Here is a 21718-nt window from a genome sequence, read left to right on the forward strand (position 1 = left end):
GATGCGCGCCGCACGCCCCATGCGGCTGAGGCCGCAGCAGGAGAGTCTTCAGGCCGCCGTACCTGTTATCTGCCAGGGGCGCATTCAGGTAGGTGATAATGCAGCCGGTCGTCTCCTGGTCCAGGATGCCAACAACATGATAGTACTTTGTGGTGTCAGCGGTGATGCCCCGGAGGTGAAATTGGGCCTCCGCCTAGTTATGCCATATGTTTGGTTGCGCGGTCCAGAAAGTTGGATGTTCAAGGCCTACCGCGTTGAGTTGAGCCGGGTCGAGTAGCTGGGCCTGGTCGGCGGGCTGCACGTTGTGATGCATCATCTTCGCAGTAGCGCATGTCGGGGTCACCAATGTGGCGTACGTCGGCGAACCCGAAATAAGGCGAGAAGCCAGGACGGTTCAAGGCAGGTTTTTCAATCAGCAAATCGCTAGCCACTGTAATGCTGGGCGGTCAGACGTTATCTCCGCAGCGCCGCAAACTCCCCCACTACATAGACCCAACACCTGGGCCGTCCCCGGACTATACCAAGTGCCGAGGGGTTCGATGCACAGGGTGGCCTGACCTCTGAGAGGCGCCACAGTCGTTATATTTTTAAAATTATTCACTTTTTAAACTTTAATAAACCACTCTTTAAACTTTAATAAATTTGATTGGCTCTACCACCTCCCCCCCACGTGGGGTCTGGCGCGTCCTGATAGGCTACCTCCATGTTTGACGTCACAATGGGAATCCAACGGGTCCGCGCCTGCGCAGTTGCGGCCCGTTGATCTAATACTTACGTAAGATGGCCGCCGGATCCGCGCAGGCGCAGTTGGGGGAGGGTTGCCGCTCAGAGTGACGGGAGTAGCGGCCAATGGGGGGGGGGGGGTGAGGGAGGAAAGGGGAGAGGAAAGGGGAAAGGAGAGCGACCGCAGGCAGTGAGAATGGGCCCGCACCTGTCCTCCACTATCACCCTGAGTACCGGCACACCACAGGGCTGTGTTCTGAGCCCCATGCTCTACTCCCTCTTCACACACGACTGTGTTCCTGCATTCGACACCAACACCATTGTCAAGTTTGCAGACGACACAACGGTGATCGGGCTTATCACCAACGGTGATGAAACAAAATACAGAGCGGAGGTGCAGAACCTGGCGGACTGGTGCTCGGATAACAACCTGTCCCTAAATACCACCAAGACCAAGGAGCTGATCATCAACTTCCGTAGGTCACATAACGGGGAATATGCCCCGATCTCTATCAACGGGGACAGTGTGGAGAGAGTGTCCAGCTTCAAGTTTCTGGGCACTCACATTTCGGAGGACCTAACAAGGTCCAATAACACTGCTGCGCTGGTCAAGAAGGCACAGCAAAGACTGTTCTACCTAAGAACACTGAAAAAGTCTGGTCTACCCCAACAGCTGCTGACGACCTTCTACCGCTGCACCATAGAGAGCATCCTAACGCATGGCATCCCTGTGTGGTACCTCAGCTGCACGGAGGCAGAAAGGAAAGCTCTACAGCGGGTAGTCCATAGAGCTCAGAGGGCCATCGGAACACAGCTACCAGACTTGGAGGGCATCTACAACACACGATGCCTCAGAAAAGCCACCAGCATCCACAAAGACTCTTCACACCCCTGCAACAGTCTGTTCGAACTCCTTCCATCGGGCAGACGATACAAGGCCTTCTACGCCCACACCTCCAGACTCAGGAACAGCTTCATCCCCAGGGCCATAGCTGCTATGAACCGGTCCTGCTGAGCCGGATGGTCACAACGCACAGTGATCCGGCACAGATCAACTTGCACTTTATCCTGTCTAAAACTGTTACAATTGTTTCGTTGGGTTGCTGTTGTCTAAATTAATTAGAGATTTGCACCCAAGGGGTCCACGCCCGTCTAGTCTACTTTAAAAGTTTTAATTGGTCCAGATGTTTGTCACTCAATATTTGTAGAAATAAAGTTACAACTTTATTTTGGTCACCCTGAGGATGTCATTAAGCTAGAAAGAATGCACAGAAGATTTACGAGAATGTTGCCAGGACACGAGGGATTGAGCTATAGGGAGAGGTTGGGTAGGCTAGGACTGCATACCTTGGAGCATAGGAGACTAAGGGGTGAGATCATTAGGGGTCAATGCACAGTCTTTTACCCAGGGTAAGAGAATCAAGAACCAGAGGACATATGTTTAAGGTGAGAGGGGAAAGATATAATAGGAACCTGATGGGCAATACTTGCACTCAGAGGGTGGTGGGTATATGGAACAGGCTGCTGGAGGAGGTAGAGGAGGCAGGTACAATAACAACAATTAAACACAGGGACGGGTACATGAATAGGAAAGGTTTAGAAGGAAATGCGGGCAAATCGAACATCTTGGTTGGGACTGACGAGTTGGGCCAAAGGATATGTTTCTGTGTTGCATGTTACAAATTAAAAAAATAATAATAATTTCAATATTAAGGATTAATTCATGTACATAAATTACAAGTATAGAAACATAGAAAATAGGTACAGGAGTAGGCCATTTGAGCCAGCACCGCCATTCAATATGATCATGGCTGATCATCCAAAATCAGTACCTCGGTCCTGCTTTTTCACCATATCTCTTGATTCATTTAGCCCAAAGAGCTATATCCAACTCTCTCTTGAAAACATCCAGTAAATTGCCCCCCACTGCCTTCTGTGGCAGACAATTCCATAGATTCACAACTCTCTGGATGAAAATGTTTTTTCTCATCTCAGTCCTAAATGGCCTACCCCTTATTCTTAACCTGGTTCTGGACTCCCTCAACATCAGGAACATTTTTCCTGCATCTAGTGTGTCCGATCCCTTACAAATTTTATATGTTTCTATAAGATCCCCTCACATCCTTCTAAATTCTAGTGAATATAAGCCCAGATGATCCATTCCTTCATCATGTGTCAGTCCTGCCACCCTGGGAATTAACCTGGTGAACCTACGCTGCACTCCCTCAATAGCAAGAATGTACTTCCTCAAATTAGGAGACCAAAACTGCACACAATACTCCAGATGTGGTCTCACCAAGGCCCTGTACAACTGCAGTAGGACCTCCTTGCTCCTAAACTCAAATCCACTTGCTATGAAGGCCAGCATGCCATTTGCTTTCTTCACTGCCTGCTGTAGCTGCATGCTTACTTTCAGTGACCGATGTACAAGTACACCCAGTTCTCGTTGCACCTCCCCTTTTCCTAATCTGACACCATTCAGATAATAAGCTGCCTTGTTATTTTTGCCACCAAAGTGGACCACCTAACATTATCCACATTATACTGCATCTGCCCACTAACCCAACCTATCCAAGTCACCCTGCAGCCTCATAGCATCCTCATCGCAGCTCACACTGCCACCCGGCTTTGTGTCATCCGCAAACTTGGAGATGTCACATTTCTTCGTCTAAATCGTTAATATATGTTGTAAATAACTGGGGTCCCAGCACTGAACCTTGCGGCACCCCTGCCATTCAGAAAAGGACCCATTAATTCCTACTCTTTGCTTCCTGTCTGCCAATCAGTTCTCTATCCATGTCAATACCCTACCCGCAATAATTGTGCTCTAATTTTGCACACTAATCTCCTGTGTGGGACCTTGTCAAAGGCTTTTTGAAAGGCCAGATACACCACATCCACTGGCTCTCCCTTATCCATTCAACTTGTTACATCCTCAAAAAATTCCAGAAAATTAGTCAAGCATGATTTCCCCTTCATAAATCCATGCTGACTTTGACTGATCCTATCACTGCTTTCCAAATGCACTGCTATTACATCTTTGATAATCGACCCAAGCATCTTCTCCACGACCGATGTCAGGCTAACTGGTCCATAATTCACCGTTTTTCCTCTCCCTCCTGTCTTAAAAAGTGGAGTTACATTGGCTACCCTCCAGTCCACAGGAACTGATCCAGAGTCGAGAGAACATTAAAAAATGATCACCAATACATCCACGATTTCTCGGGCCACCTCCTTGAGTACTCTGGGATGCAGACCATCAGGCCCTAAGGATTTATCTGCCTTCAGTCTCAACAGTTTATCTAACACCATTTCCTGACTAATGTGGATTCCCTTCAGTTCCTCTCTCCCACTAGATCCTCGGCCACCTAGTATTTCTGGGAGATTGTTTGTGTCTTCCTTAGTGAAGACAGAACCAAAGTACTTGTTCAACTGGTCTGTCATTTTGTTGCTTCCCATTATAAATTCGCCTGTTTCTGACTGCAAGGGACCTACATTTGTCTTCACAAATCTTTTCCTGTTCCATATGGTACACTGGTCTTTATCAGTTCAGAAGAGGAGAAGTTGGAACAATATGTTACAGTTGTACAAGGACACAAAGTGCCTGAGTAACTCAGCGGGCCAGGCAGCATCTCTGGAGATCATGGAGAGATAACATTTCAGGCTGGGACCTTTCTTCAGACTGATTGTGGTGGTGTGGGGGAGAAAACTGGAAGAGAGGTGAAGGCAGGACAACGCTTGGCAAGTGATAGGTGAATACAGATGAGAGGGGGGAGGTTTGATAGGCAGATGGTTGGACAAAGGCCAGAGATGAACAGACAAAAAGTGTGATGCAAGGATAAAAGCTTATAATCTAACGGTGTGAACATTGAATTCTCCAATTTCCGGTAACTAACCCACCAACAAACGGGGCCTGAGGTTGGAAGATACGATTGTGAGAAAGCACACTGCAACAATATCAAACCAAGTCACTATTCTGCGGAGGAAAGCAGCCCCAATTTCATACCTGTTTTCAGGTTCAAAGACTCCTTCAGGTAAAAGGTATTGTGCTGTCTTTTGACGTGTCTCGATCACCTGCAAAAACAATGGTCAACAGTTAGGAAATTAATAATGGTTTGGGAGGGCAGGGGGGGGGGAGAGAGAGAGAGGGAGAGTGAATCTAGGTTTGACCAATGGGCGGGTTGAGAGAGTGAATGATGGGTTTAACCAATCATTCATTAATGAATGAGAATGGGAGAATGAATCATGAGTTTGACCAAAGAGAAGGAATGGTGATTCACAGGTTTGTCCAATGGGGAGAAAGAGAGTGACTGATAGGCACGAAAAGCTGGGACAGGCAGCATCTCTGGAGAGAAGGAATATGTGACATTTCAGGTTGAGACCCTTCTTCAGAGAGTCAGGGGAAAGGGAAACAAGAGATAGACAATGATGTAGAGAGATGTAGAACAAATGAATGAAAGATTTTCAAAAAAGTAATGATGATAAAGGAAACAGACCATTGTTACTGTGGCCTGGGTGAAAATAAGTTACAGACAATGAGACTCAACAAGATGACTTTGAAGCTGGTATGACTTGGGTGGGGGAGGGAGGGTGAGAGAGGGGATATGGGGGTTACATGAAGTTACAGAGTTCAATATTCACCTCACTGGGTTGTAAGGTGCCCAATTGAAATATGAGGTGCTGTTCCTCCAATTTGCGTTTGGCCACACTCTGACAATGGAGGAGGCTCCAAGACATAAAGGTCAGTGTGGGAATTGGAAGGGGAATTAAAGTGTTTGGCAACGGGAGATCAGGTAGGCCCAGGTTGACTGAACGATTGTGTTCAGCGAAACCATCGCCCAGTCTACCTTTGGTCTCGCCCATGTATAAGAGTCCACAAACTTGAACAACGAATACAGTAGATGAGGTTGGAGGAGATGCAAGTGAACCTCTGCCTAACCTGAAAGGACTGTTGGGGTCCCTGGACAGAGTCGAGGGAGGAGATATAGGGACAGGTGGTGCATCTCCTGCGGTTGCAGTACCTGGAGAGGGGGTGGTTTGGGTGGGAAGGGATGTTAACCATGGAGTTGCGGAGGGAATGGTCTCTGCGGAAGGGGGAAAGGGGTGGAGATGGGAAGAAGTGACTAGTGGTGAGATCCCGTGATGGCGGAAATGTGTTGTGGCGGAAATGTGTTGTATGCAACAGCTGATGGGGTGAAAGGTGAGGACTAGGGGGACTCTGTCCCTGTTGCGACTGGAAGGAGGGGGAACAAGAGCGGAGCTGCGGGGCACCAAGGAGCCACATGTGAGGGCCTCATCTATGATGGAAGAGGGGTACCCCTGTTCTCTAAAGAATGGACAATCTCAGATGTCCTGGTATGGAACACCTTATCTTGAGCGCAGATGCGCCGTAGATGAGGAATTGGGAGTAGGGGATAGAGTCTTTGCAGGAGGCAGGGTGGGAAGAAGTGTTGTTGAGAAAGTTGTGGGAGTCAATAGGTTTATAATAGATGTCAGTTGACAGCCTATCTCCTGTGATGGAGATGGTGAGATCAAGAAAGGAGAGGGAGGTGTCGGAGATGATTCAAGTGAATTTCAGTGCAGGATGGAAATTGGTGGTAAAGTTAATGAAGTCTGTGAGTTCTGCATGGGTGCAGGAGATAGCACCAATGCAGTCATCAATGTAACGGAGATAGAGTTCGGAGATAGCACCAGTGTACGCCTGGAACAGGGATTGTTCAAAGTACCCTACAAAGAGGCAGGCATAGCTGGAGCTCACACGAGTGCCAATGGCTACTCCTTTGATTTGGAGGAAGTGGCAGTAGTCGAAGGAGGAGACATAGGCCTTGGAGGGAGTCACCAGAATGACATCTGGGCTCCAACGTATGATGAGATTACCAGAACTACAGGAAAGATGTGGTAGCAAATTAATGCAAATACGATTCATCAGGATGACAACTGGAATGGAGGGCTGTAGTAAGAATGAGCCAGTGGAGGGGGATAGATAGGATAGACAGTCAGAGTCTTTTTCTCAGGGTAGCGGAATCCAGAAGTAGTAGGCACAGTTTTAAGGTGAGAGGGAAAAGTTTAAAGAATATCTGAGGGCAGGGTTTTCACACAGAGGGTGGCGGTTACCTGGAATGAGCTGCAAAAGGAGGTGGTAAAAGCAGAAATAATTACAGTTAAAATGGCATTTATAGAAGTACCTGGATAGCGAAGGAGTGGAGGAACACAGGATTAATGTGGGAAAATGGAATTAGTGGGTCTGCATGAACAAGGTGGGCCGAAGTGCCGCACATTTTGTTTTAGTTTAGAGATACAGCACAGAAACAGGCCTTTCGGCCCACCGAGTCTGCAATCCCCACACACTTGCACTATCCTACATATACTAGGAACAATTTACACTTATACCAAGCCAATTAACCTACAAACCTGTACATCTTTGGAGTGTGGGAGGAAACTGATGATCTTGGAAAATGAATGAATGAGTTTATTAGCCAGGTATGTACACATACAAGGAGTGTGCCTTGGTGCTCCGCTCACAAATAACAACATGAACATACAGTAACAATTAAGAATAAAGCATAAAACATTAAAACATTAAGAATACAACATTACGGTTTAAATGTGTGAGTGAAATAAACCAGAGCAAAAACAGACTACAGACTTTGGTTATTGAGTAGAGCTACTACTCGCGGGAAAAAAAACTGTTTTTATGTCTGGCTGTGGCTGCTTTGACAGTCTGGAGTCGCCTTCCAGAGGGGAAGTGCTTCAAAGAGTTTGTGGCCAGGGTGAGGGGGTCAGAGATGATCTTGCCCGCTCGCTTCCTGGGCCTTGCAGTGTACAGTTCATCGATGGGGGGAAGGTTGCAGCCAACAACATTCTCATCTGATCGAACGATTTGCTGCAGCCTCCGGATGTCGTGCTTGGCGGCTGAGCCAAATCAGACCATGATGGAGAAGGTGAGGACGGACTCAATGATAGCAGTATAGAATTGGACCATCATTGCCTGTGGCAGATTGTGTTTCCTTAGTTGCCGCAGGAAGTACATCCTCTGTTGGGCTTTTTTTGACTGTGGAGTCAATGGTGGCCCCCCATTTAAGGTCCCTGGAGATGATGGTTCCAAGGAACTTAAATGACTCCACAGATGTGACTGTGGTGTTGTTGATGGTGCGTGGGTGGAGGGGAAGCTCTTCGAAAGTCCACAATTAGTTCCACTGTCTTGAGAGCATTGAGCTCCAGGTTGTTGCGATGGCACCAGGACACCAGCTGTGTCACTTCCCCTCTGTAGGCAGATACCTCACCATCCTGGATCAGTCCAATCAGGGTAGTGTCATCCGCAAACTTGAGGAGCTTGACAGAGGAGTCTGTGGAGGTGCAGTTGTTGGTGTAGAGAGAGTAAAGGAGAGGGGAGAGTAGGCAGTCTTGCGGTGCTCCTATGCTGAGGGTCTGCGGGTCCGAGATGTGCTTTTCCAGCCTCACATGATGCTTCCTGTCTGTCAGGAAGTTGATGATCCACTGACAGAGGGGTTCAGGCACAGTCAGCTGGGAGAGTTTGGAGTGTAGTAGTTCTGGCACAATGGTGTTAATTGCAGAGCTAAAGTCCACAAACTTGCATAGGCAAATCCTGGCATAGATCCCCTTGCGATCTAGGTGCTGGAGGATGAAGTGCAGGCCAAGGTTGACTGCGTCATCCACCGATCTATTGGCCCTATATGCAAACTGCAGGGGGTCCAGCAGGGGGTTTGTAATGTTTTTCAGCTGGGCCAGCACAAGTCTTTCAAAGGTCTTCATGACTACACCATGAAAACTCATGCAGGTCACAGGGATAACGTACAAACTCCGTACACACAGCACCCGTAGTCGGGATCGAACCTAGGTCTGCAAGCGCTGTAAAGCAGCAACTCTACTGCTGTGCCACCGTGCCTCCCAGGTTCTATGACTGATGAACTGGCTGAAAGATCATTGGTCTGCCATAGCAACTTTGATATTGCTTAACCTTTCCCTGTGACCCTCGTGTCAGGGTCCAAGACATTTCAGACTGACTTCAGAACATCCTCGAGAGGGACGGGGAGTAGTTGTGCATGTAGGCACAAATGATATGGGTAAAAAGAGGAAGGAGGTTCTGCAACGTGAATATAGAGAACTAGGCAGGTGGGCTGAAAAGCAGGACTTCTCGGGTGGTTATCTCTGGGTTGCTTCCAGTCCTCTTGCTAGTGAGGGTAGGAATAGGGAGATGGGGGTCTGAATGTGTGGATGAGGAGTTGGTGCAGGGTGCAGGGATTTAGATTTCTAGATCTGGTATTTATTCACAAAATGCTGGAGTAACTCAGCAGGTCAGGCAGCATCTCAGGAGAGAAGGAATGGGTGACGTTTTGGGTCGAGACCCTTCTTCAGACTGGGATCTCTTCTGGGGCAGGGGTGACCTGTACAAAAGGGATGGGTTGCACCTTAATTGGAAGGGGACCGACATTCTGGCAGGCAGGTTTGCTAGTGCTACACGTGAGAGTTTAAACTAAAATGTGGGGGTGGAGTCAACAACGTGGATGCGTATGTGTGCAGCTAACGGGAAAAAGAGTGCAGGAAAGTTCACGTTTAAACTAACAAGGCAGGGGTATTGGAACCAGTGCAATGAGACAGATGGCCATAAAAGGATGACTGAAGCAAAAGGTAGAAGGGAGATAAGAAAAAAAGTCCCCCTGTTTGTCTGCAGTGCCAGAGGAAGCCAGGTGTCCATGATCGAGGAGATGGGGGTCACGCTTCCTGCGTTTCCCCACACCCCTCCTCCCCCTCAGACCCTAACATGTCACCTTACCTGCTGGATGTTCTGGCAGAAGGCTGGTAGGTTGGTGAGCTGGCTGATGAAGTCCAGGTAAGCAGAGGCAAGGGAATGTATTGCACAGCGGTTCCACACAGGCAGGAAATCTTCATTGTTCAGGGAAAGTTCCTGTCAAAGGGAGAGACCTTTTCAGTTTCCATTGTTGACCCCCAGCTGCGTGGAGATCTTACGCTAAGAGAGAAATCAATGCACGAAGCAGCGGAGCGAAGAGCAGTTGGCAACAGAGTCAATGACCTTGGTTCATTCCTGGCCTCAGCTGCTCTCCAAGTGGAGTTTGTGCATTCCCCTGGTGACTAGATTGTGAGAGAAATACAAGAGGAGCACCAGTCTGGAGCGCCAACACCACACAGATAACACCCACCCCTACCTGGAGGACCAATACCACAGGGGTCCCAACCCCACTCCCCCCACCCTGCCCCTACCTGAAGGACCAATACCACAGGGGTCCCAACCCCACTCCCCCCACCCTGCCCCTACCTGAAGGGCCAATACTACACGGATCACACCCACCCCTACCTGGAGAACCAATACCAGCGGGATCACACCCAGCCTTCCTCGCTGGACCAACCTGAAGGGCCACACGGATCATCCCCCCACCACTGTCCCTACCTGAAGAACCAATACCACACGGATCACCCCCCCACCTCATTGGACTTACCTGAAGGGCCAATACCACACGGATCAGGTCCACCACCACCTCTTCATTGGCTAGCTCCACACTGATGATGGCCAACATGGCATAGATGGCATCGTAATGGATGAAAGAGTTATCCTGCTGCTTACAGCTCATGTAGATATATCTGTACAAGGTCTGTGAGTGCTGTGGGGGAAGAGGTCAACTTTAACCACAGTGGACAGTATTACCAGAAACAGATATCCCATCTCCCTTAGCTGACCCATGCTGGAAGAAGTAACCGTAACAACATTGAAGAGGTATCCGACAGGTATTTGAATGAGCTGGACAGAGAGAGATACAACATTAATGTAGACAAGTGGGATAAATAATGATCAGTATCGACATGTGGGCCAAAGGGGCTGTTGCCATGCTGTATCTCTATACTCATCTGATCACATTCTCTGCCATGTCCTTTCCTTTGGTGAATACCAAACAGGATGTTCATGTAGTACTTGGCCTATATCCTGACTCCAAGCATACATTCCCTCCTTTATCCTTCAGTGGTCATACCCTCTCCCTGGTTACCCACTTGGTTTTAATGTATGAATTTGAATGTCAAACGTGTTTTTAATGTCTGTGTTGTATGACTCTATGTAAAAGAAGCCTTGGAATTGTCTTTATTCGGACTTGCAAATAACATTTCATGGCCCACTTCTGGCTCTCCTAATTCCCTGCTTGAGTTCTTTATTGCTTTCTTCATATTCCTCAAAGGCCCTTGTTTGACAGATCTTGGATTACTCTTGGTCTTTCTGTTATACCCACACTGGGTGAACACAGCGGTCAGTAAAACAGTACACTTACCTTCTTCATGAAGAGCGTATCCTGCCGAGAGCATTTTTCTACCTTCAGCACCAGGGCAGAGATATCGGAAGTAAGACTGAGGAGCAAAACGAAACACAGCCAGTCACAGAATAGTTGGGCGCATACAACAGGACACGTACACACAGGCACATACACAAAGGGATTAATGCACACACATGACATGCACATACATGCACACACACACGCACGCAGTATTTTGTTTGTGCTTTCAACATGGTAAAAGTCAGATTAAAATTTTTTGAGGATGTGACAAGTCAAATGGATAAGGGACAGCCAGTGGATGTAGTGTATCTGGACTTTCAAAAAGCCTTTGACAAGGTGCCACACGAGAGATTAGTGTGCAAAATTGGAGCACATTGTATTGGGGGTAGGGTATTGACATGGACAGAGAACCGGTTGGCTGACAGGAAGCAAAGAACAGGAATTAATGGGTCCTTTTCAGAATGGCAGGCAGTGACTAGTGGGGTGCCGCAAGACTCAGTGCTGGGACCCAGTTATTTGTAGTATATATTAAGGATTTGGACGAGGGAATTAAATGTGACATCTCCAAGTTTGCGGATGACACAAAGCTGGGTGGCAGTGAGCTGCGAGGAGGATGCTATGAGGCTGCAGGGTGACCTGGTTAGGTTGGGTGAGTGGGCAGATGCATAGCAGATACAGTATAATGTGAGGTTGTCCACTTTGGTGGCAAGAACAGGAAAACAGATTATTATCTAAATTATGTCAGATTAGGAAAAGGGTAGGTGCAACGAGAGCTGGGTGTACTTGTACATCAGTCACTGAAAGTAAGCATGCAGGTACAGCAGGCAGTGATGAAAGCAAATGGCATGTTGGCCTTCATAGCGAGAGGATTTGAGTTTAGGAGCAAGGAGGTCCTACTGCAGTTGTACAGGACCCTGGTGAGACCGCACCTGGAGTATTGTGTGCAATTTTGGTCTCCTAATTTGAGGAAGTACATTATTGCCATTGAGGGAGTGCGGCGTAGGTTCAGCAGGTTAAAAGCAGGTTAATTCCCGGGATGGTGGAACTGACATATTATGAAAGAATGGGTCGACTGGGCTTGTATTCGCTGGAATTTAGAAGAATGATAGGGGATCTTATAGAAAGATATAAAATTCTTAAAGGATTGGACAGTCTAGATGCAGAAAAAAATGTCCCGATGTTTGGGGAAGTCCAGAACCAGAGGTCACAGTTTAAGAATAAGGGGTATTTAGGACTGATATGAGGAAAAACCTTTTTACCCAGAGTTGTGCAAAAATCCATCGAAGACCTTGAAGCCTGGCTCACCAAAGTCGACAAGTCAGGCCTACCTGGCAGATTCAAGGCCTGGATCTATCAGCATTCCATCCTGCCCCGTGTCCTGTGGCCTCTCCTGGTTTACACTGTTCCATTGACCACAGTTGAGTCCCTCGAAAGGAAGATCAGTGGCTTTCTTCGCAAGTGGCTTGGCCTTCCCCGCAGCCTCAAAAGTGCAGCACTGTACGGGACCAATAACATCTTGCAGCTCCCATTCAGTGGTCTCACTGAAGAGTTTATGGTGGCACGGACAAGAGAAGCCCTACAGTACAGGGACTCCAGGGACCAAAAGGTGTCATCGACTGGCATCGAGGTGAGAACAGGGAGGAAATGGAGGGCGGAGAAAGCAGTGGAGGTGGCAGAGTCATGCCTAAGGCAAAAGGCATTGGTGGGAGTCATAGCAACTGGCAGAGCGGGCTTGGGATACTTCCCTAAGACCCATGTTGGCAAGGCCCAGGGCAAGGAGAGACACCATCTCATCCAGGAAGAGGTCCGAGCAGGTGTGGAGGAAGAGCGTGTGAGCAGGACGGTGGGGCCCAGGCAGCAGGGAGCGTGGACAAGGTGGGAGAGCATACCGCAGCGCAGGATTACCTGGTCAAACATCACGCAGGCAGACTTCCAGCGCGTCCGGTTCCTTGTCCAAGCTGTCTACAATGCCCTACCAAGCCCAGCAAACCTCCACGTCTAGGGCAAGAGCGTGACACCTTCCTGCCCACTTTGCACTGGAAGGGGATCATTAGAACATCTCCTCAGCAGCTGCCCAAAGTCCCTTGGTGAAGGTCGCTATCGGTGGCACCATGACCAGGTGCTCAAGGTGGTTGCTGAGAGCATAGCCACTGCCATCAGTAGCAGCAAACACCACCATGCCCCGAAGAAATCAATCACTTTTGTCAAAGCTGGAGAGAAACCTCGACCACAACCAAAAACAAGGGCGGGCCTCCTCTACACGGCCACTGACTGGCAGCTGCACGTTGATCTGGGCAGACAGCTGAAATTTCCGCAGCACATCACAGCAACATCACTCCGGCCAGACATGATCATCACCTCCGAAGTGACAACACAGCTGATCATTCTGGAGCTGACAGTGCCCTGGGAGAAGCGTATGGAAGAAGCAAATGAAAGGAAACGCGCAAAGTACCAGGAGCTGGTGGTGATGTGCCGGCACAGAGGCTGGAAGACACGCTATGAACCCATAGAGGTGGGCTGCAGAGGCTTTGCAGGACGCTCACTCTGCAAAGTCCTCAACCAATTGGGCATTATGGGGCTGGCAAAGAAGAGGGCCATTCAATCCGCAAACGAAGCCGCAGAGAAAGCCACTAGATGGCTTTGGATTAAGAGGGCTGATCCGTGGGCAGTTGCTGCTGTGACGCAAGTCGGGGCCTGATCAACCCCGGCTGGGTCGCCTGGGCGAGGGTGTCTGATGTTGTGAGACCCGAAACACTCGATGACCCCAGGTCACATCACTGCGGATGCGTCCGAGTGCATCCAGAAGATGTATCTTGCACATTGAATCTGTGGAATTCTCTGCCACAGACGGCAGTGGAGACCAATTCACTGGATTTCAATAGAGGGTTAGATTTAGCTATTAGTGCTGGAGTAACTCGGTGGGTCAGGCGAGAAGGAATGGGTGACGTTTCGGGTCGAGACCCTTCTTCAGGCTGATGTCAGGGGAGGGGGTAGGACAAAGAAAGGATGTAGTAGGAGACAGGAAGACTAGTGGGAGAACTGGGAAGGGGGAGGGGATAGAGGGAAAGAGGAACTATCTGAAGTTAGAGAAGCCAATGTTCATACTGCTGGGGTGTAAACTGCCCAAGTGCAATATGAGATGCTGTTCCTCCAATCAGGAAGTGCAGATTAAGACAGTCAGCGTGGACCTATTTGGGAAAAACCTGACTAGACTATTTAAATAGCATCTGGACAGATGAAGGGTAGCCCACCAATGTAGCTTACATGAATTTGAGACGGGTGTTTATCGAAGCCTCACAAAGCAAATAGATCAGAAAAGTAAAAGCCCCTGGGATAAAGGGAGAGTGGTGAGTTGTTTAAAAATGGTCCATGCGGCAGGAGCAAAGGGTAATGATTGACAGGAGTTTAGAAACTGTGTGGCTAGGTGCCTCAGGCTCCACATTTTTATGAGGGACTAGCAAAGCGGGCCCTTTGGGCCCGTCCCCACACCCCCCATTCTCTCCTCCCCCAGCCCCACTCTTACTCTCCAAGTGTGCCCGTTGGGCCCGTCCTCCTGATCTGTGTATGTCAAGTGACTTGCAATAACAAAAAAGACTACTTTAAAACAATCAGCACTCTCCAAGTGTGCCTGTTGGGCCCGTCCTCCTGATCTGTGTATGTCAAGTGACTTGCAATAACAAAAAAAACCACTTTAAAACAAGCAGTGATCTGGAAACTTTTTGAAACAATGTAGCTGTTTTTTGAAACAATGTAGCCGTCACAAGCTGCACAAGCTGAAGGCTCAAGCTGAAGGCTAAATCTGCACCGCAGCGCCCCCCTGAAAAGGGGGGGGGGGGGGGGGGGCAAGCGCTTTAAAACCTCTGTAACTTAAAAAACACGCGACCAAAGCAAATGAAAATATCACGGCCGGTCGTTTGGGAGGTTGGCGATTAAGGCGGTGCGAAAACCGTCACGCTACTGTTCACCAGTTTTCCGCAATCGCTGTTACGCGCGAACATATCAAATAATTCAGGTCAAACCCAAAAAATATATATATACAAGATCTGAGTTTTAATAGTATATAGATCGAAGATATTAATATAGGGGCATGGTTTAGCAGGATGACATTGAGAACTAAATTGGCAGTGGATTGCCTGGGGAGGTATGTTAAAGAAAGGCTTGGGTGGACTTGAAATTTGAAGAAGAGTGAGGTGATGTGTTTAAGGAGGGATTGCAGTTGGAAATACAGGCATATGAGTGGGGTAAAAAAAAGAGGAAAAGAGCCGAGCGCTTGCACGAAGCGTATACTGGGGGTCAAAAAATGGGAAAATTTACACAAAATTACCAGTTTTAAGCCTCTTTTTGTACATTTCAAAGTAAAAACGGACATTACAAAATAATGTGAATATGTCACTGTATACTAACAACATTTTGAAGTAAATTCGCACATTAATTGATAATCAGCCCAAAAAGGTGGTAAATGGCTTTTAACCATATAACCATATAACAACTACAGCACGGAAACAGGCCCGTTCGGCCCTACCAGTCCACGCCGACCACTCTCCCTGACCTAGTCCCATCTACCTGCACTCAGACCATAACCCTCTAATCCCCTCTTATCCATATACCTATCCAATTTACTCTTAAATAATAAAATCGAGCCTGCCTTCACCACTTCCACCGGAAGCCCATTCCATACAGCCACCACCCTCTGAGTAAAGAAGTTACTTCTCATGTTACCCCTAAACTTTTGTCCCTCAATTCTGAAGCTATGTCCCCTTGTTGGAATCTTCCCCACTCTCAAAGGGAAAAGCCTACCCACGTCAACTCTGTCCGTCCCTCTCAAAATGTTAAAAACCTCTATCAAGTCCCCCCTCAACCTTCTACGCTCCAAAGAATAAAGACCCAACCTGTTCAACCTCTCTCTGTAGCTTAAGTGCTGAAACCCAGGCAACATTCTAGTAAATCTCCTCTGTACCCTCTCCATTTTGTCGACATCCTTCCTATAATTTGACGACCAGAACTGCACACCATACTCCAGATTCAGCCTCACCAATGCCCTGTACAATTTTAACATTACATCCCAACTTCTATACTCGATGCTCTGATTTATAAAGGCAAGCATACCAAACGCCTTCTTCACCACCCTATCCACATGAGATTCCACCTTCAGGGAACAATGTTGCCTGGGTTTCAGCACTTAGGCTACAGAGAGAGGTTGAACAGGTTGGGTCTTTATTCTTTGGAGCGCCAATTCTCGTTCCCTATTTGGCGGTCTATAATACACCCCTATAAGTGTTGCTAAACCTTTCTCATTTCTGAGTTCCACCCAAACAGCCTCCCTAATCGAGCCTTCTAGTCTGTCCTGCCAAAGCACTGCTGTGATATCCTCCCTGACAAGCAATGCAACACCCCCACCTCTTGCCCCTCCGATTCTATCACATCTGAAACAATGAAATCCTGGAATATTTAATTGCCAATCGCAACCCTCCTGCAACCATGTTTCACTGATCGCCACATCATCATACTTCCAGATATCAATCCAGGCTCTAAGCTCATCCACCTTTCTTACAATGCTCCTAGCATTAAAATATACACATTTAAGGGCCCCATCATTTCTTATTCTCAGTTTATTTCTTTTCACTTCTTTCTCTCCTACATTTTGGGTCTGAGTGTTTCCCTTTTCTGCCTCCAGCCTCACACACTGCCTATTAGCTATCTGTGTTTGAGTCCCTCCCCCCAACCGTACTAGTTTAAAGTCTCTGCAATTACCTTAGCAAATCTCCCCGCCAGGATATTGGTTCCTCTCAGGTTCAGATGCAACCCGTCCTTTTTGTACAGGTCATACTTCCCCCAGAAGAGGTCCCAATGATCCAGAAACTTGAATCCCCGCTCCCTGCACCAGTTCCTCAGCCACGTATTTATCCTCTACCTCACTCCATTCCTATTCTCACTATCGCGTGGCACAGGCAGTAAGTCTGAGATTATTGCTTTGGAAGTCTTTTTTTTGAACTCTCTTCCTAGCCCCCTAAATTCTCCTTTCAGGAACGGGGTACTGATTGAGAATGATCAGCCATGATCACATTGAATGGCGGTGCTGGCTCGAACGGCCGAATGGCCTACTCCTGTACCTATTGTCTATTGTCTAATGTTATCCCACTTTTCAAGAAAGGAGCGAAAGAAAAAACGGGGAATTACAGACCAGTTAGCCTGACTTCGGTGGTGGGAAAGATGCTGGAGTCAATTATTAAAGAGGTTAGGTAAGGGTGCAGCGAGACCTGGGTGTCCTTGTACACCAGCCACTGAAAGTTGGCGTGCAGGTACAGCAGGCAGTGAGGAAAGCTAATGACATGTTGGCCTTCATAACAAGAGGATTTCAGTATAGGAGTAAAGAGGTTCTTCTGCAGTTGTATAGGGCCCTGGTAAGAACACATCTGGAGTATTGTGTACAGTTTTGGTCTCCTAATTTGACGAAGGACATCCTTGTAATTGAGGCAATGCAGCGTGGGTTCACGAGATTGGTCCCTGGATGGTGGGACTGTCATATGAGGAAAGATTGAAAGGACTAGGCTTGTATTCACTGGAGTTTAGAAGGATGAGAGGGTATCTTATAGGGACGTGTAAAATTATATAAGGACTGGACAAGCTAGATGCAGGAAATTTTTTCCCAATGTTGGGCGAGTCCAGAACCAGGGGCCACTGTCTTAGAATAAAGGGGAGGCCATTTAAAACTGAGGTGAGAAGAAACGTTTTCACCCAAAGAATTGTGAATTTGTGGAATTCTCTGCCAGAGGGCAGTGGAAGCCAAATCAGTGGTTGGATTTAAGAGAGAGTTAGACAGAGCTCTAGGGGCTAGTGGAATCAAGGGATATGGGGAGAAGGCAGGCATGGGTTATTGATTGTGGATGATCAGCCATGATCGCAATGAATGGCAGTGCTGGCTCGAAGGGCCGAATGGCCTCCTCCTGCACCTATTTTCTATGTCTATGTCTATGTCTATACATCGTTTCTTTTTTTTTCCGATCAGATTTCTCTGTTGGTAAACGCGATTTTGGCAAAGTGAAGAACGCGGAAATCATGCAAAAAGCGCGGAAAATGGATTTTAAAAACGCGGAAATCTGAGGAAAATTCACATGCCTGGAAATATGAAGAAGGAATAAACGTAGAAATAGTTGGGAATATTCTGCAACTCAGGCAATATCAGAGAAGGAGAAACAGAGCAAATACTTTTGGTCTGTGACTTTTGGCCTGAACTACTTGCTGTGCATCTTTTATACATTGTCTTGGAAAGGCTGCACTGAGAATCAATGCAGGAACTCTGGGCAGCTTCACAAATAGGTGGCATTACCAGAGGCCGTTACAAAGCAGCACCCCCACAGAAGAAGCAAGCAGAAGGAACAAGGTTGGTGGTCCAAGAGGGTGCCTGCTCAGCACAGACGGCCCACTTGTCACACACCTGACGCGACAGAACTTGCGCCTGTTTTCTTGGCGGTCGATCAGACTGAGGAGGATCTCGATGACCAGGAGGCGAAGTTCTGTATCCTCCATTAATGAGGCAGACAGAAGAGACTCCAAGAAGGAGGTGGGCAGGGTTGCTAACAGGTTCTTGCTCTGGAATCCAATTGTCACCTGCAGGCAGAAAAGACATAGCAAGGGTCGAGTGTGTAAAGTGGAACCTCTGAGGAGCAGTCAAAGTTACAAACAACAATGTGCTGAACGAGATTACATGCGACACTCACTATCAACCTAATAGTGAAATCTGTACTAAACCGACTGACAGATCCTCAACAGGACGTAGTGGATAAGCACAACTTGCACACAGAACAAAGTGAATCTCTGGAACCCTCTGTCCTCAAGGGTGCTGGAAGCGGATATATAATTGGATATATTTAAGGTGGAGAAAGATTGAGGGCTACAGGAACTGATGCTGGAGAGGCGTTGACACCAACGTAGATCAGCCAAGACTACATTGAATGGCCGGACAGGCTTGATGGGCCTGCTGGCCTAATCCTGTTTTTATTGTTTTGTATTCAAAGTTTCCTCTATACTGTCCATTTCACACCTTTGCCAGTAAAATCTGGCAGGGAACTGGTTGATATCTCCCGAGGCTGCTTGAAACACTAGGTCTCTGCTACAGCTCTCCTGATTGAGGAGTTTTGCTGTGCCTTGTGGTGGAATTAAATACGACTTGGTGGATTGGCAGGCCAGAAGATGAGAATTTAGAGACCAATGTGATTGTCTTTCAGCTTCTGGGCAGTCAGGTATTTGCATTGTAGGAGTGAGAGAATATTTTCAGGATGTCTTTACCTGGAGGAGAGATTTCAGCAGTATCAACTGAATCATACGATTTGCATCATCCCTGGAAGACACAGAATGAAAGTTAATGCTGTTTTAACTTAAAATATGAGTGCAAAGAGGTCTCCCCTAGATTGGAGAAACCAAATGTATATCGAGTGATCACTGTACAGAGCATTATATGACTTGATTTCACCTTATCACAGATATTCCTTTTGCTTTATAGTTTTTTTCTGATGTTAGTCTTCTACCTTTCCATGGTTACTACCCAAACTGCTGGGTGTTTCCAGAATGTTCTGATCTTGGAATAAATATCAGTAGCTAGTAGGGCAGGTGGATCACGAATATTAACACAAAAACCTGGAGTAACTCAGCAGGTCAGACAGCATCTCTGAAGAAAAGGAATAGGTGATGTTTCGGGTCGAGACCCTTCTTCAGACTGAGAGTCAGGAGAAAGGGAAACAAGAAATATAGACGGTGATGTAGAGAGATATAGAACAAATGAATTAAAAGATTTGCAAGAAAGTAACAATGATAAAGGAAACAGGCCATTGTTAGCTGTGACCTGGGTGAAAATAAGTACAGACAATGAGGCTCAACAAGATAACTTTGAAGCTGGTGTGAGTATGGCGGGGTAGGGATGGAAAGAGGTGATGCAAGGATTACTTGAAGTTACATAAATCAATATTCATACCACTGGGGTGTAAGCTGTCCAAGTGAAATACAAAATGCTATTCCTCCAATTGTGCGTGGCCTCACAATGGAGGAGGCTGAGGACAGAAAGGTCAGTGTGGGAATGGGAAGGGAAATTAAAAGTGTTTGACAACCGGGAGATCAGGTGGGTCCAGGCGGAATGAGCAAAGATGTTCAGCGAAACGATCGCCCAATATACGTTTGGTCTCGCCAATGTATGAGAGTCCACACCTTGAACAACGGATGCAGAAGATGAGGTTGGAGGAGATGTAAGTGAACCTTTGCCTAACCTGAAAGGACTGTCGGGAAGGTAGTTCTGACATTTTCGCCACCTCCAACGGGATCCCACCACTAGCCACATCTTCCCATCTCCACCCCATTCCGCCTTCCGTCGAGACTGTTCACTCCGCAACTCCTTGGTTAACTCATCCTTTCCCACCCAAACCACCCCCTCCCCAGGTACCTTCCCCTGCAACCACAGGAGATGCAACACCTTTCGCTATACCTCCTCCCTCGACTGTCCAGGGACCCCAACAGTCCTTTCAGGTTAGGCAGAGGTTCATGTGTTGAATACAATGGCTGATGAGCTGAAAGGCAAGGACAATGGGGACTATAGTTGTTCCTAGTCGCATAAGGGACAGTGTCCCCTTAGCCCTTATCTTCCACCCCCATCAGCTGTCGTTTCGCTGAACACCATTGCTCAGTCTGCCCGGACCTACCTGAACTCCCGGTTGCCAAACACTTTAATTCCCCATTCCCATACTGACCTTTCCTCCATTGTCCAAGGCCTACCTGAGGCTTCCACCGCTGCTGCCGCCGACCTCTGCCGCCTCCCCAGGGGCCGCCACCGCTGACCTCCTAGGCCTACCTGAGGCTTCCACCGCCTCCCCGGGGCCACTGCCGTCAACGTCAGTGGCCTCTTCGCCACCGCTGCCACCGACCGTCCAGACCTCTTCGCCACCGCTGCCGTCGTCCTCGGCCATCCGCTGACCGGGCCGACCGCCACTTACCCGCGCTCCAGTACCCCGCAGGCCTCCACCTGCGATTGTGTCGATCCACACCGCTCCACCGCCCAGCAGCACGTCGCAGCCATCGCTGTACCTGGCTCCCAGCAGCACGTCGCAGCTCCACCCGGCTCACAAACACCGCGCTGGGCTCACAGCCCCCACCAGGCAGTCCCACAGCACCGCTGGGTCCTACTGCCCACCCCCTACTACAGGTAACCACTAGCCAGGCGCCCCTAACTACTCTCCACATCGGTCCTCATGCCCCCCTCTGCCCTGCTAACCCACCACCCCCTCACCATACATCCCCTCCACCTCCGCCTGCCACCCTGCCTTCATCCGACCCCAACCCCCACACTTGCCCGGAGTTCACCACCCCCCCTGACCTCCCCCTTTAAGACACCGAACGGTCTGTCCTCAGCAGGGGCCTCACCTTTGTTCCCCTCCGCCCCCACATCAATGAGTTCCGGGTCCGCCACGATGTGGAGCTCTTCTTCCATCGCCTCCGCCTTCGAGCCTTTTTCCATGGGAAGGAGTCCTCACCCCCCACTGATGACCCCTTCTCCCGTCTCCCTCCTCTTGGACCCCCCCGGTTGGCCAACTACCCTCACTAGAACTTTTCATCTCCAACTGCTGGCATGACATTACCCGCCTCAAATTCTCCACTCCCCTGACTCACTCTAACCTCTCCCCTTCTGAACGTGCAGCCCTCCACTCACTCTGCAA

At 48.4% G+C, this 21718-nt stretch overlaps 1 protein-coding gene across 7 annotated transcripts in view; it reads right to left on the reverse strand.

Annotated features, from left to right (window-relative positions):
* LOC144596438 (protein EFR3 homolog B-like) overlaps positions 1-21718 on the reverse strand; it is a 100502-nt gene that overhangs the window by 20759 nt on the left and 58025 nt on the right. For all 7 annotated transcript variants that reach the window (XM_078404679.1, XM_078404681.1, XM_078404680.1 and 4 more), the window contains 6 exons: positions 19308-19359; positions 18457-18629; positions 11019-11094; positions 10200-10361; positions 9518-9649; positions 4730-4797 (listed from right to left, as the gene is read on the reverse strand). In XM_078404679.1, coding sequence (XP_078260805.1) covers positions 4730-4797; positions 9518-9649; positions 10200-10361; positions 11019-11094; positions 18457-18629; positions 19308-19359 — 663 coding nt within the window. The remainder of the gene's footprint in view (positions 1-4729; positions 4798-9517; positions 9650-10199; positions 10362-11018; positions 11095-18456; positions 18630-19307; positions 19360-21718) is intronic.

This window comes from Rhinoraja longicauda, chromosome 9 (genome assembly GCF_053455715.1).
Source record: "Rhinoraja longicauda isolate Sanriku21f chromosome 9, sRhiLon1.1, whole genome shotgun sequence".
In the NCBI taxonomy this organism is placed as follows: Eukaryota; Metazoa; Chordata; class Chondrichthyes; order Rajiformes; family Arhynchobatidae; genus Rhinoraja; species Rhinoraja longicauda.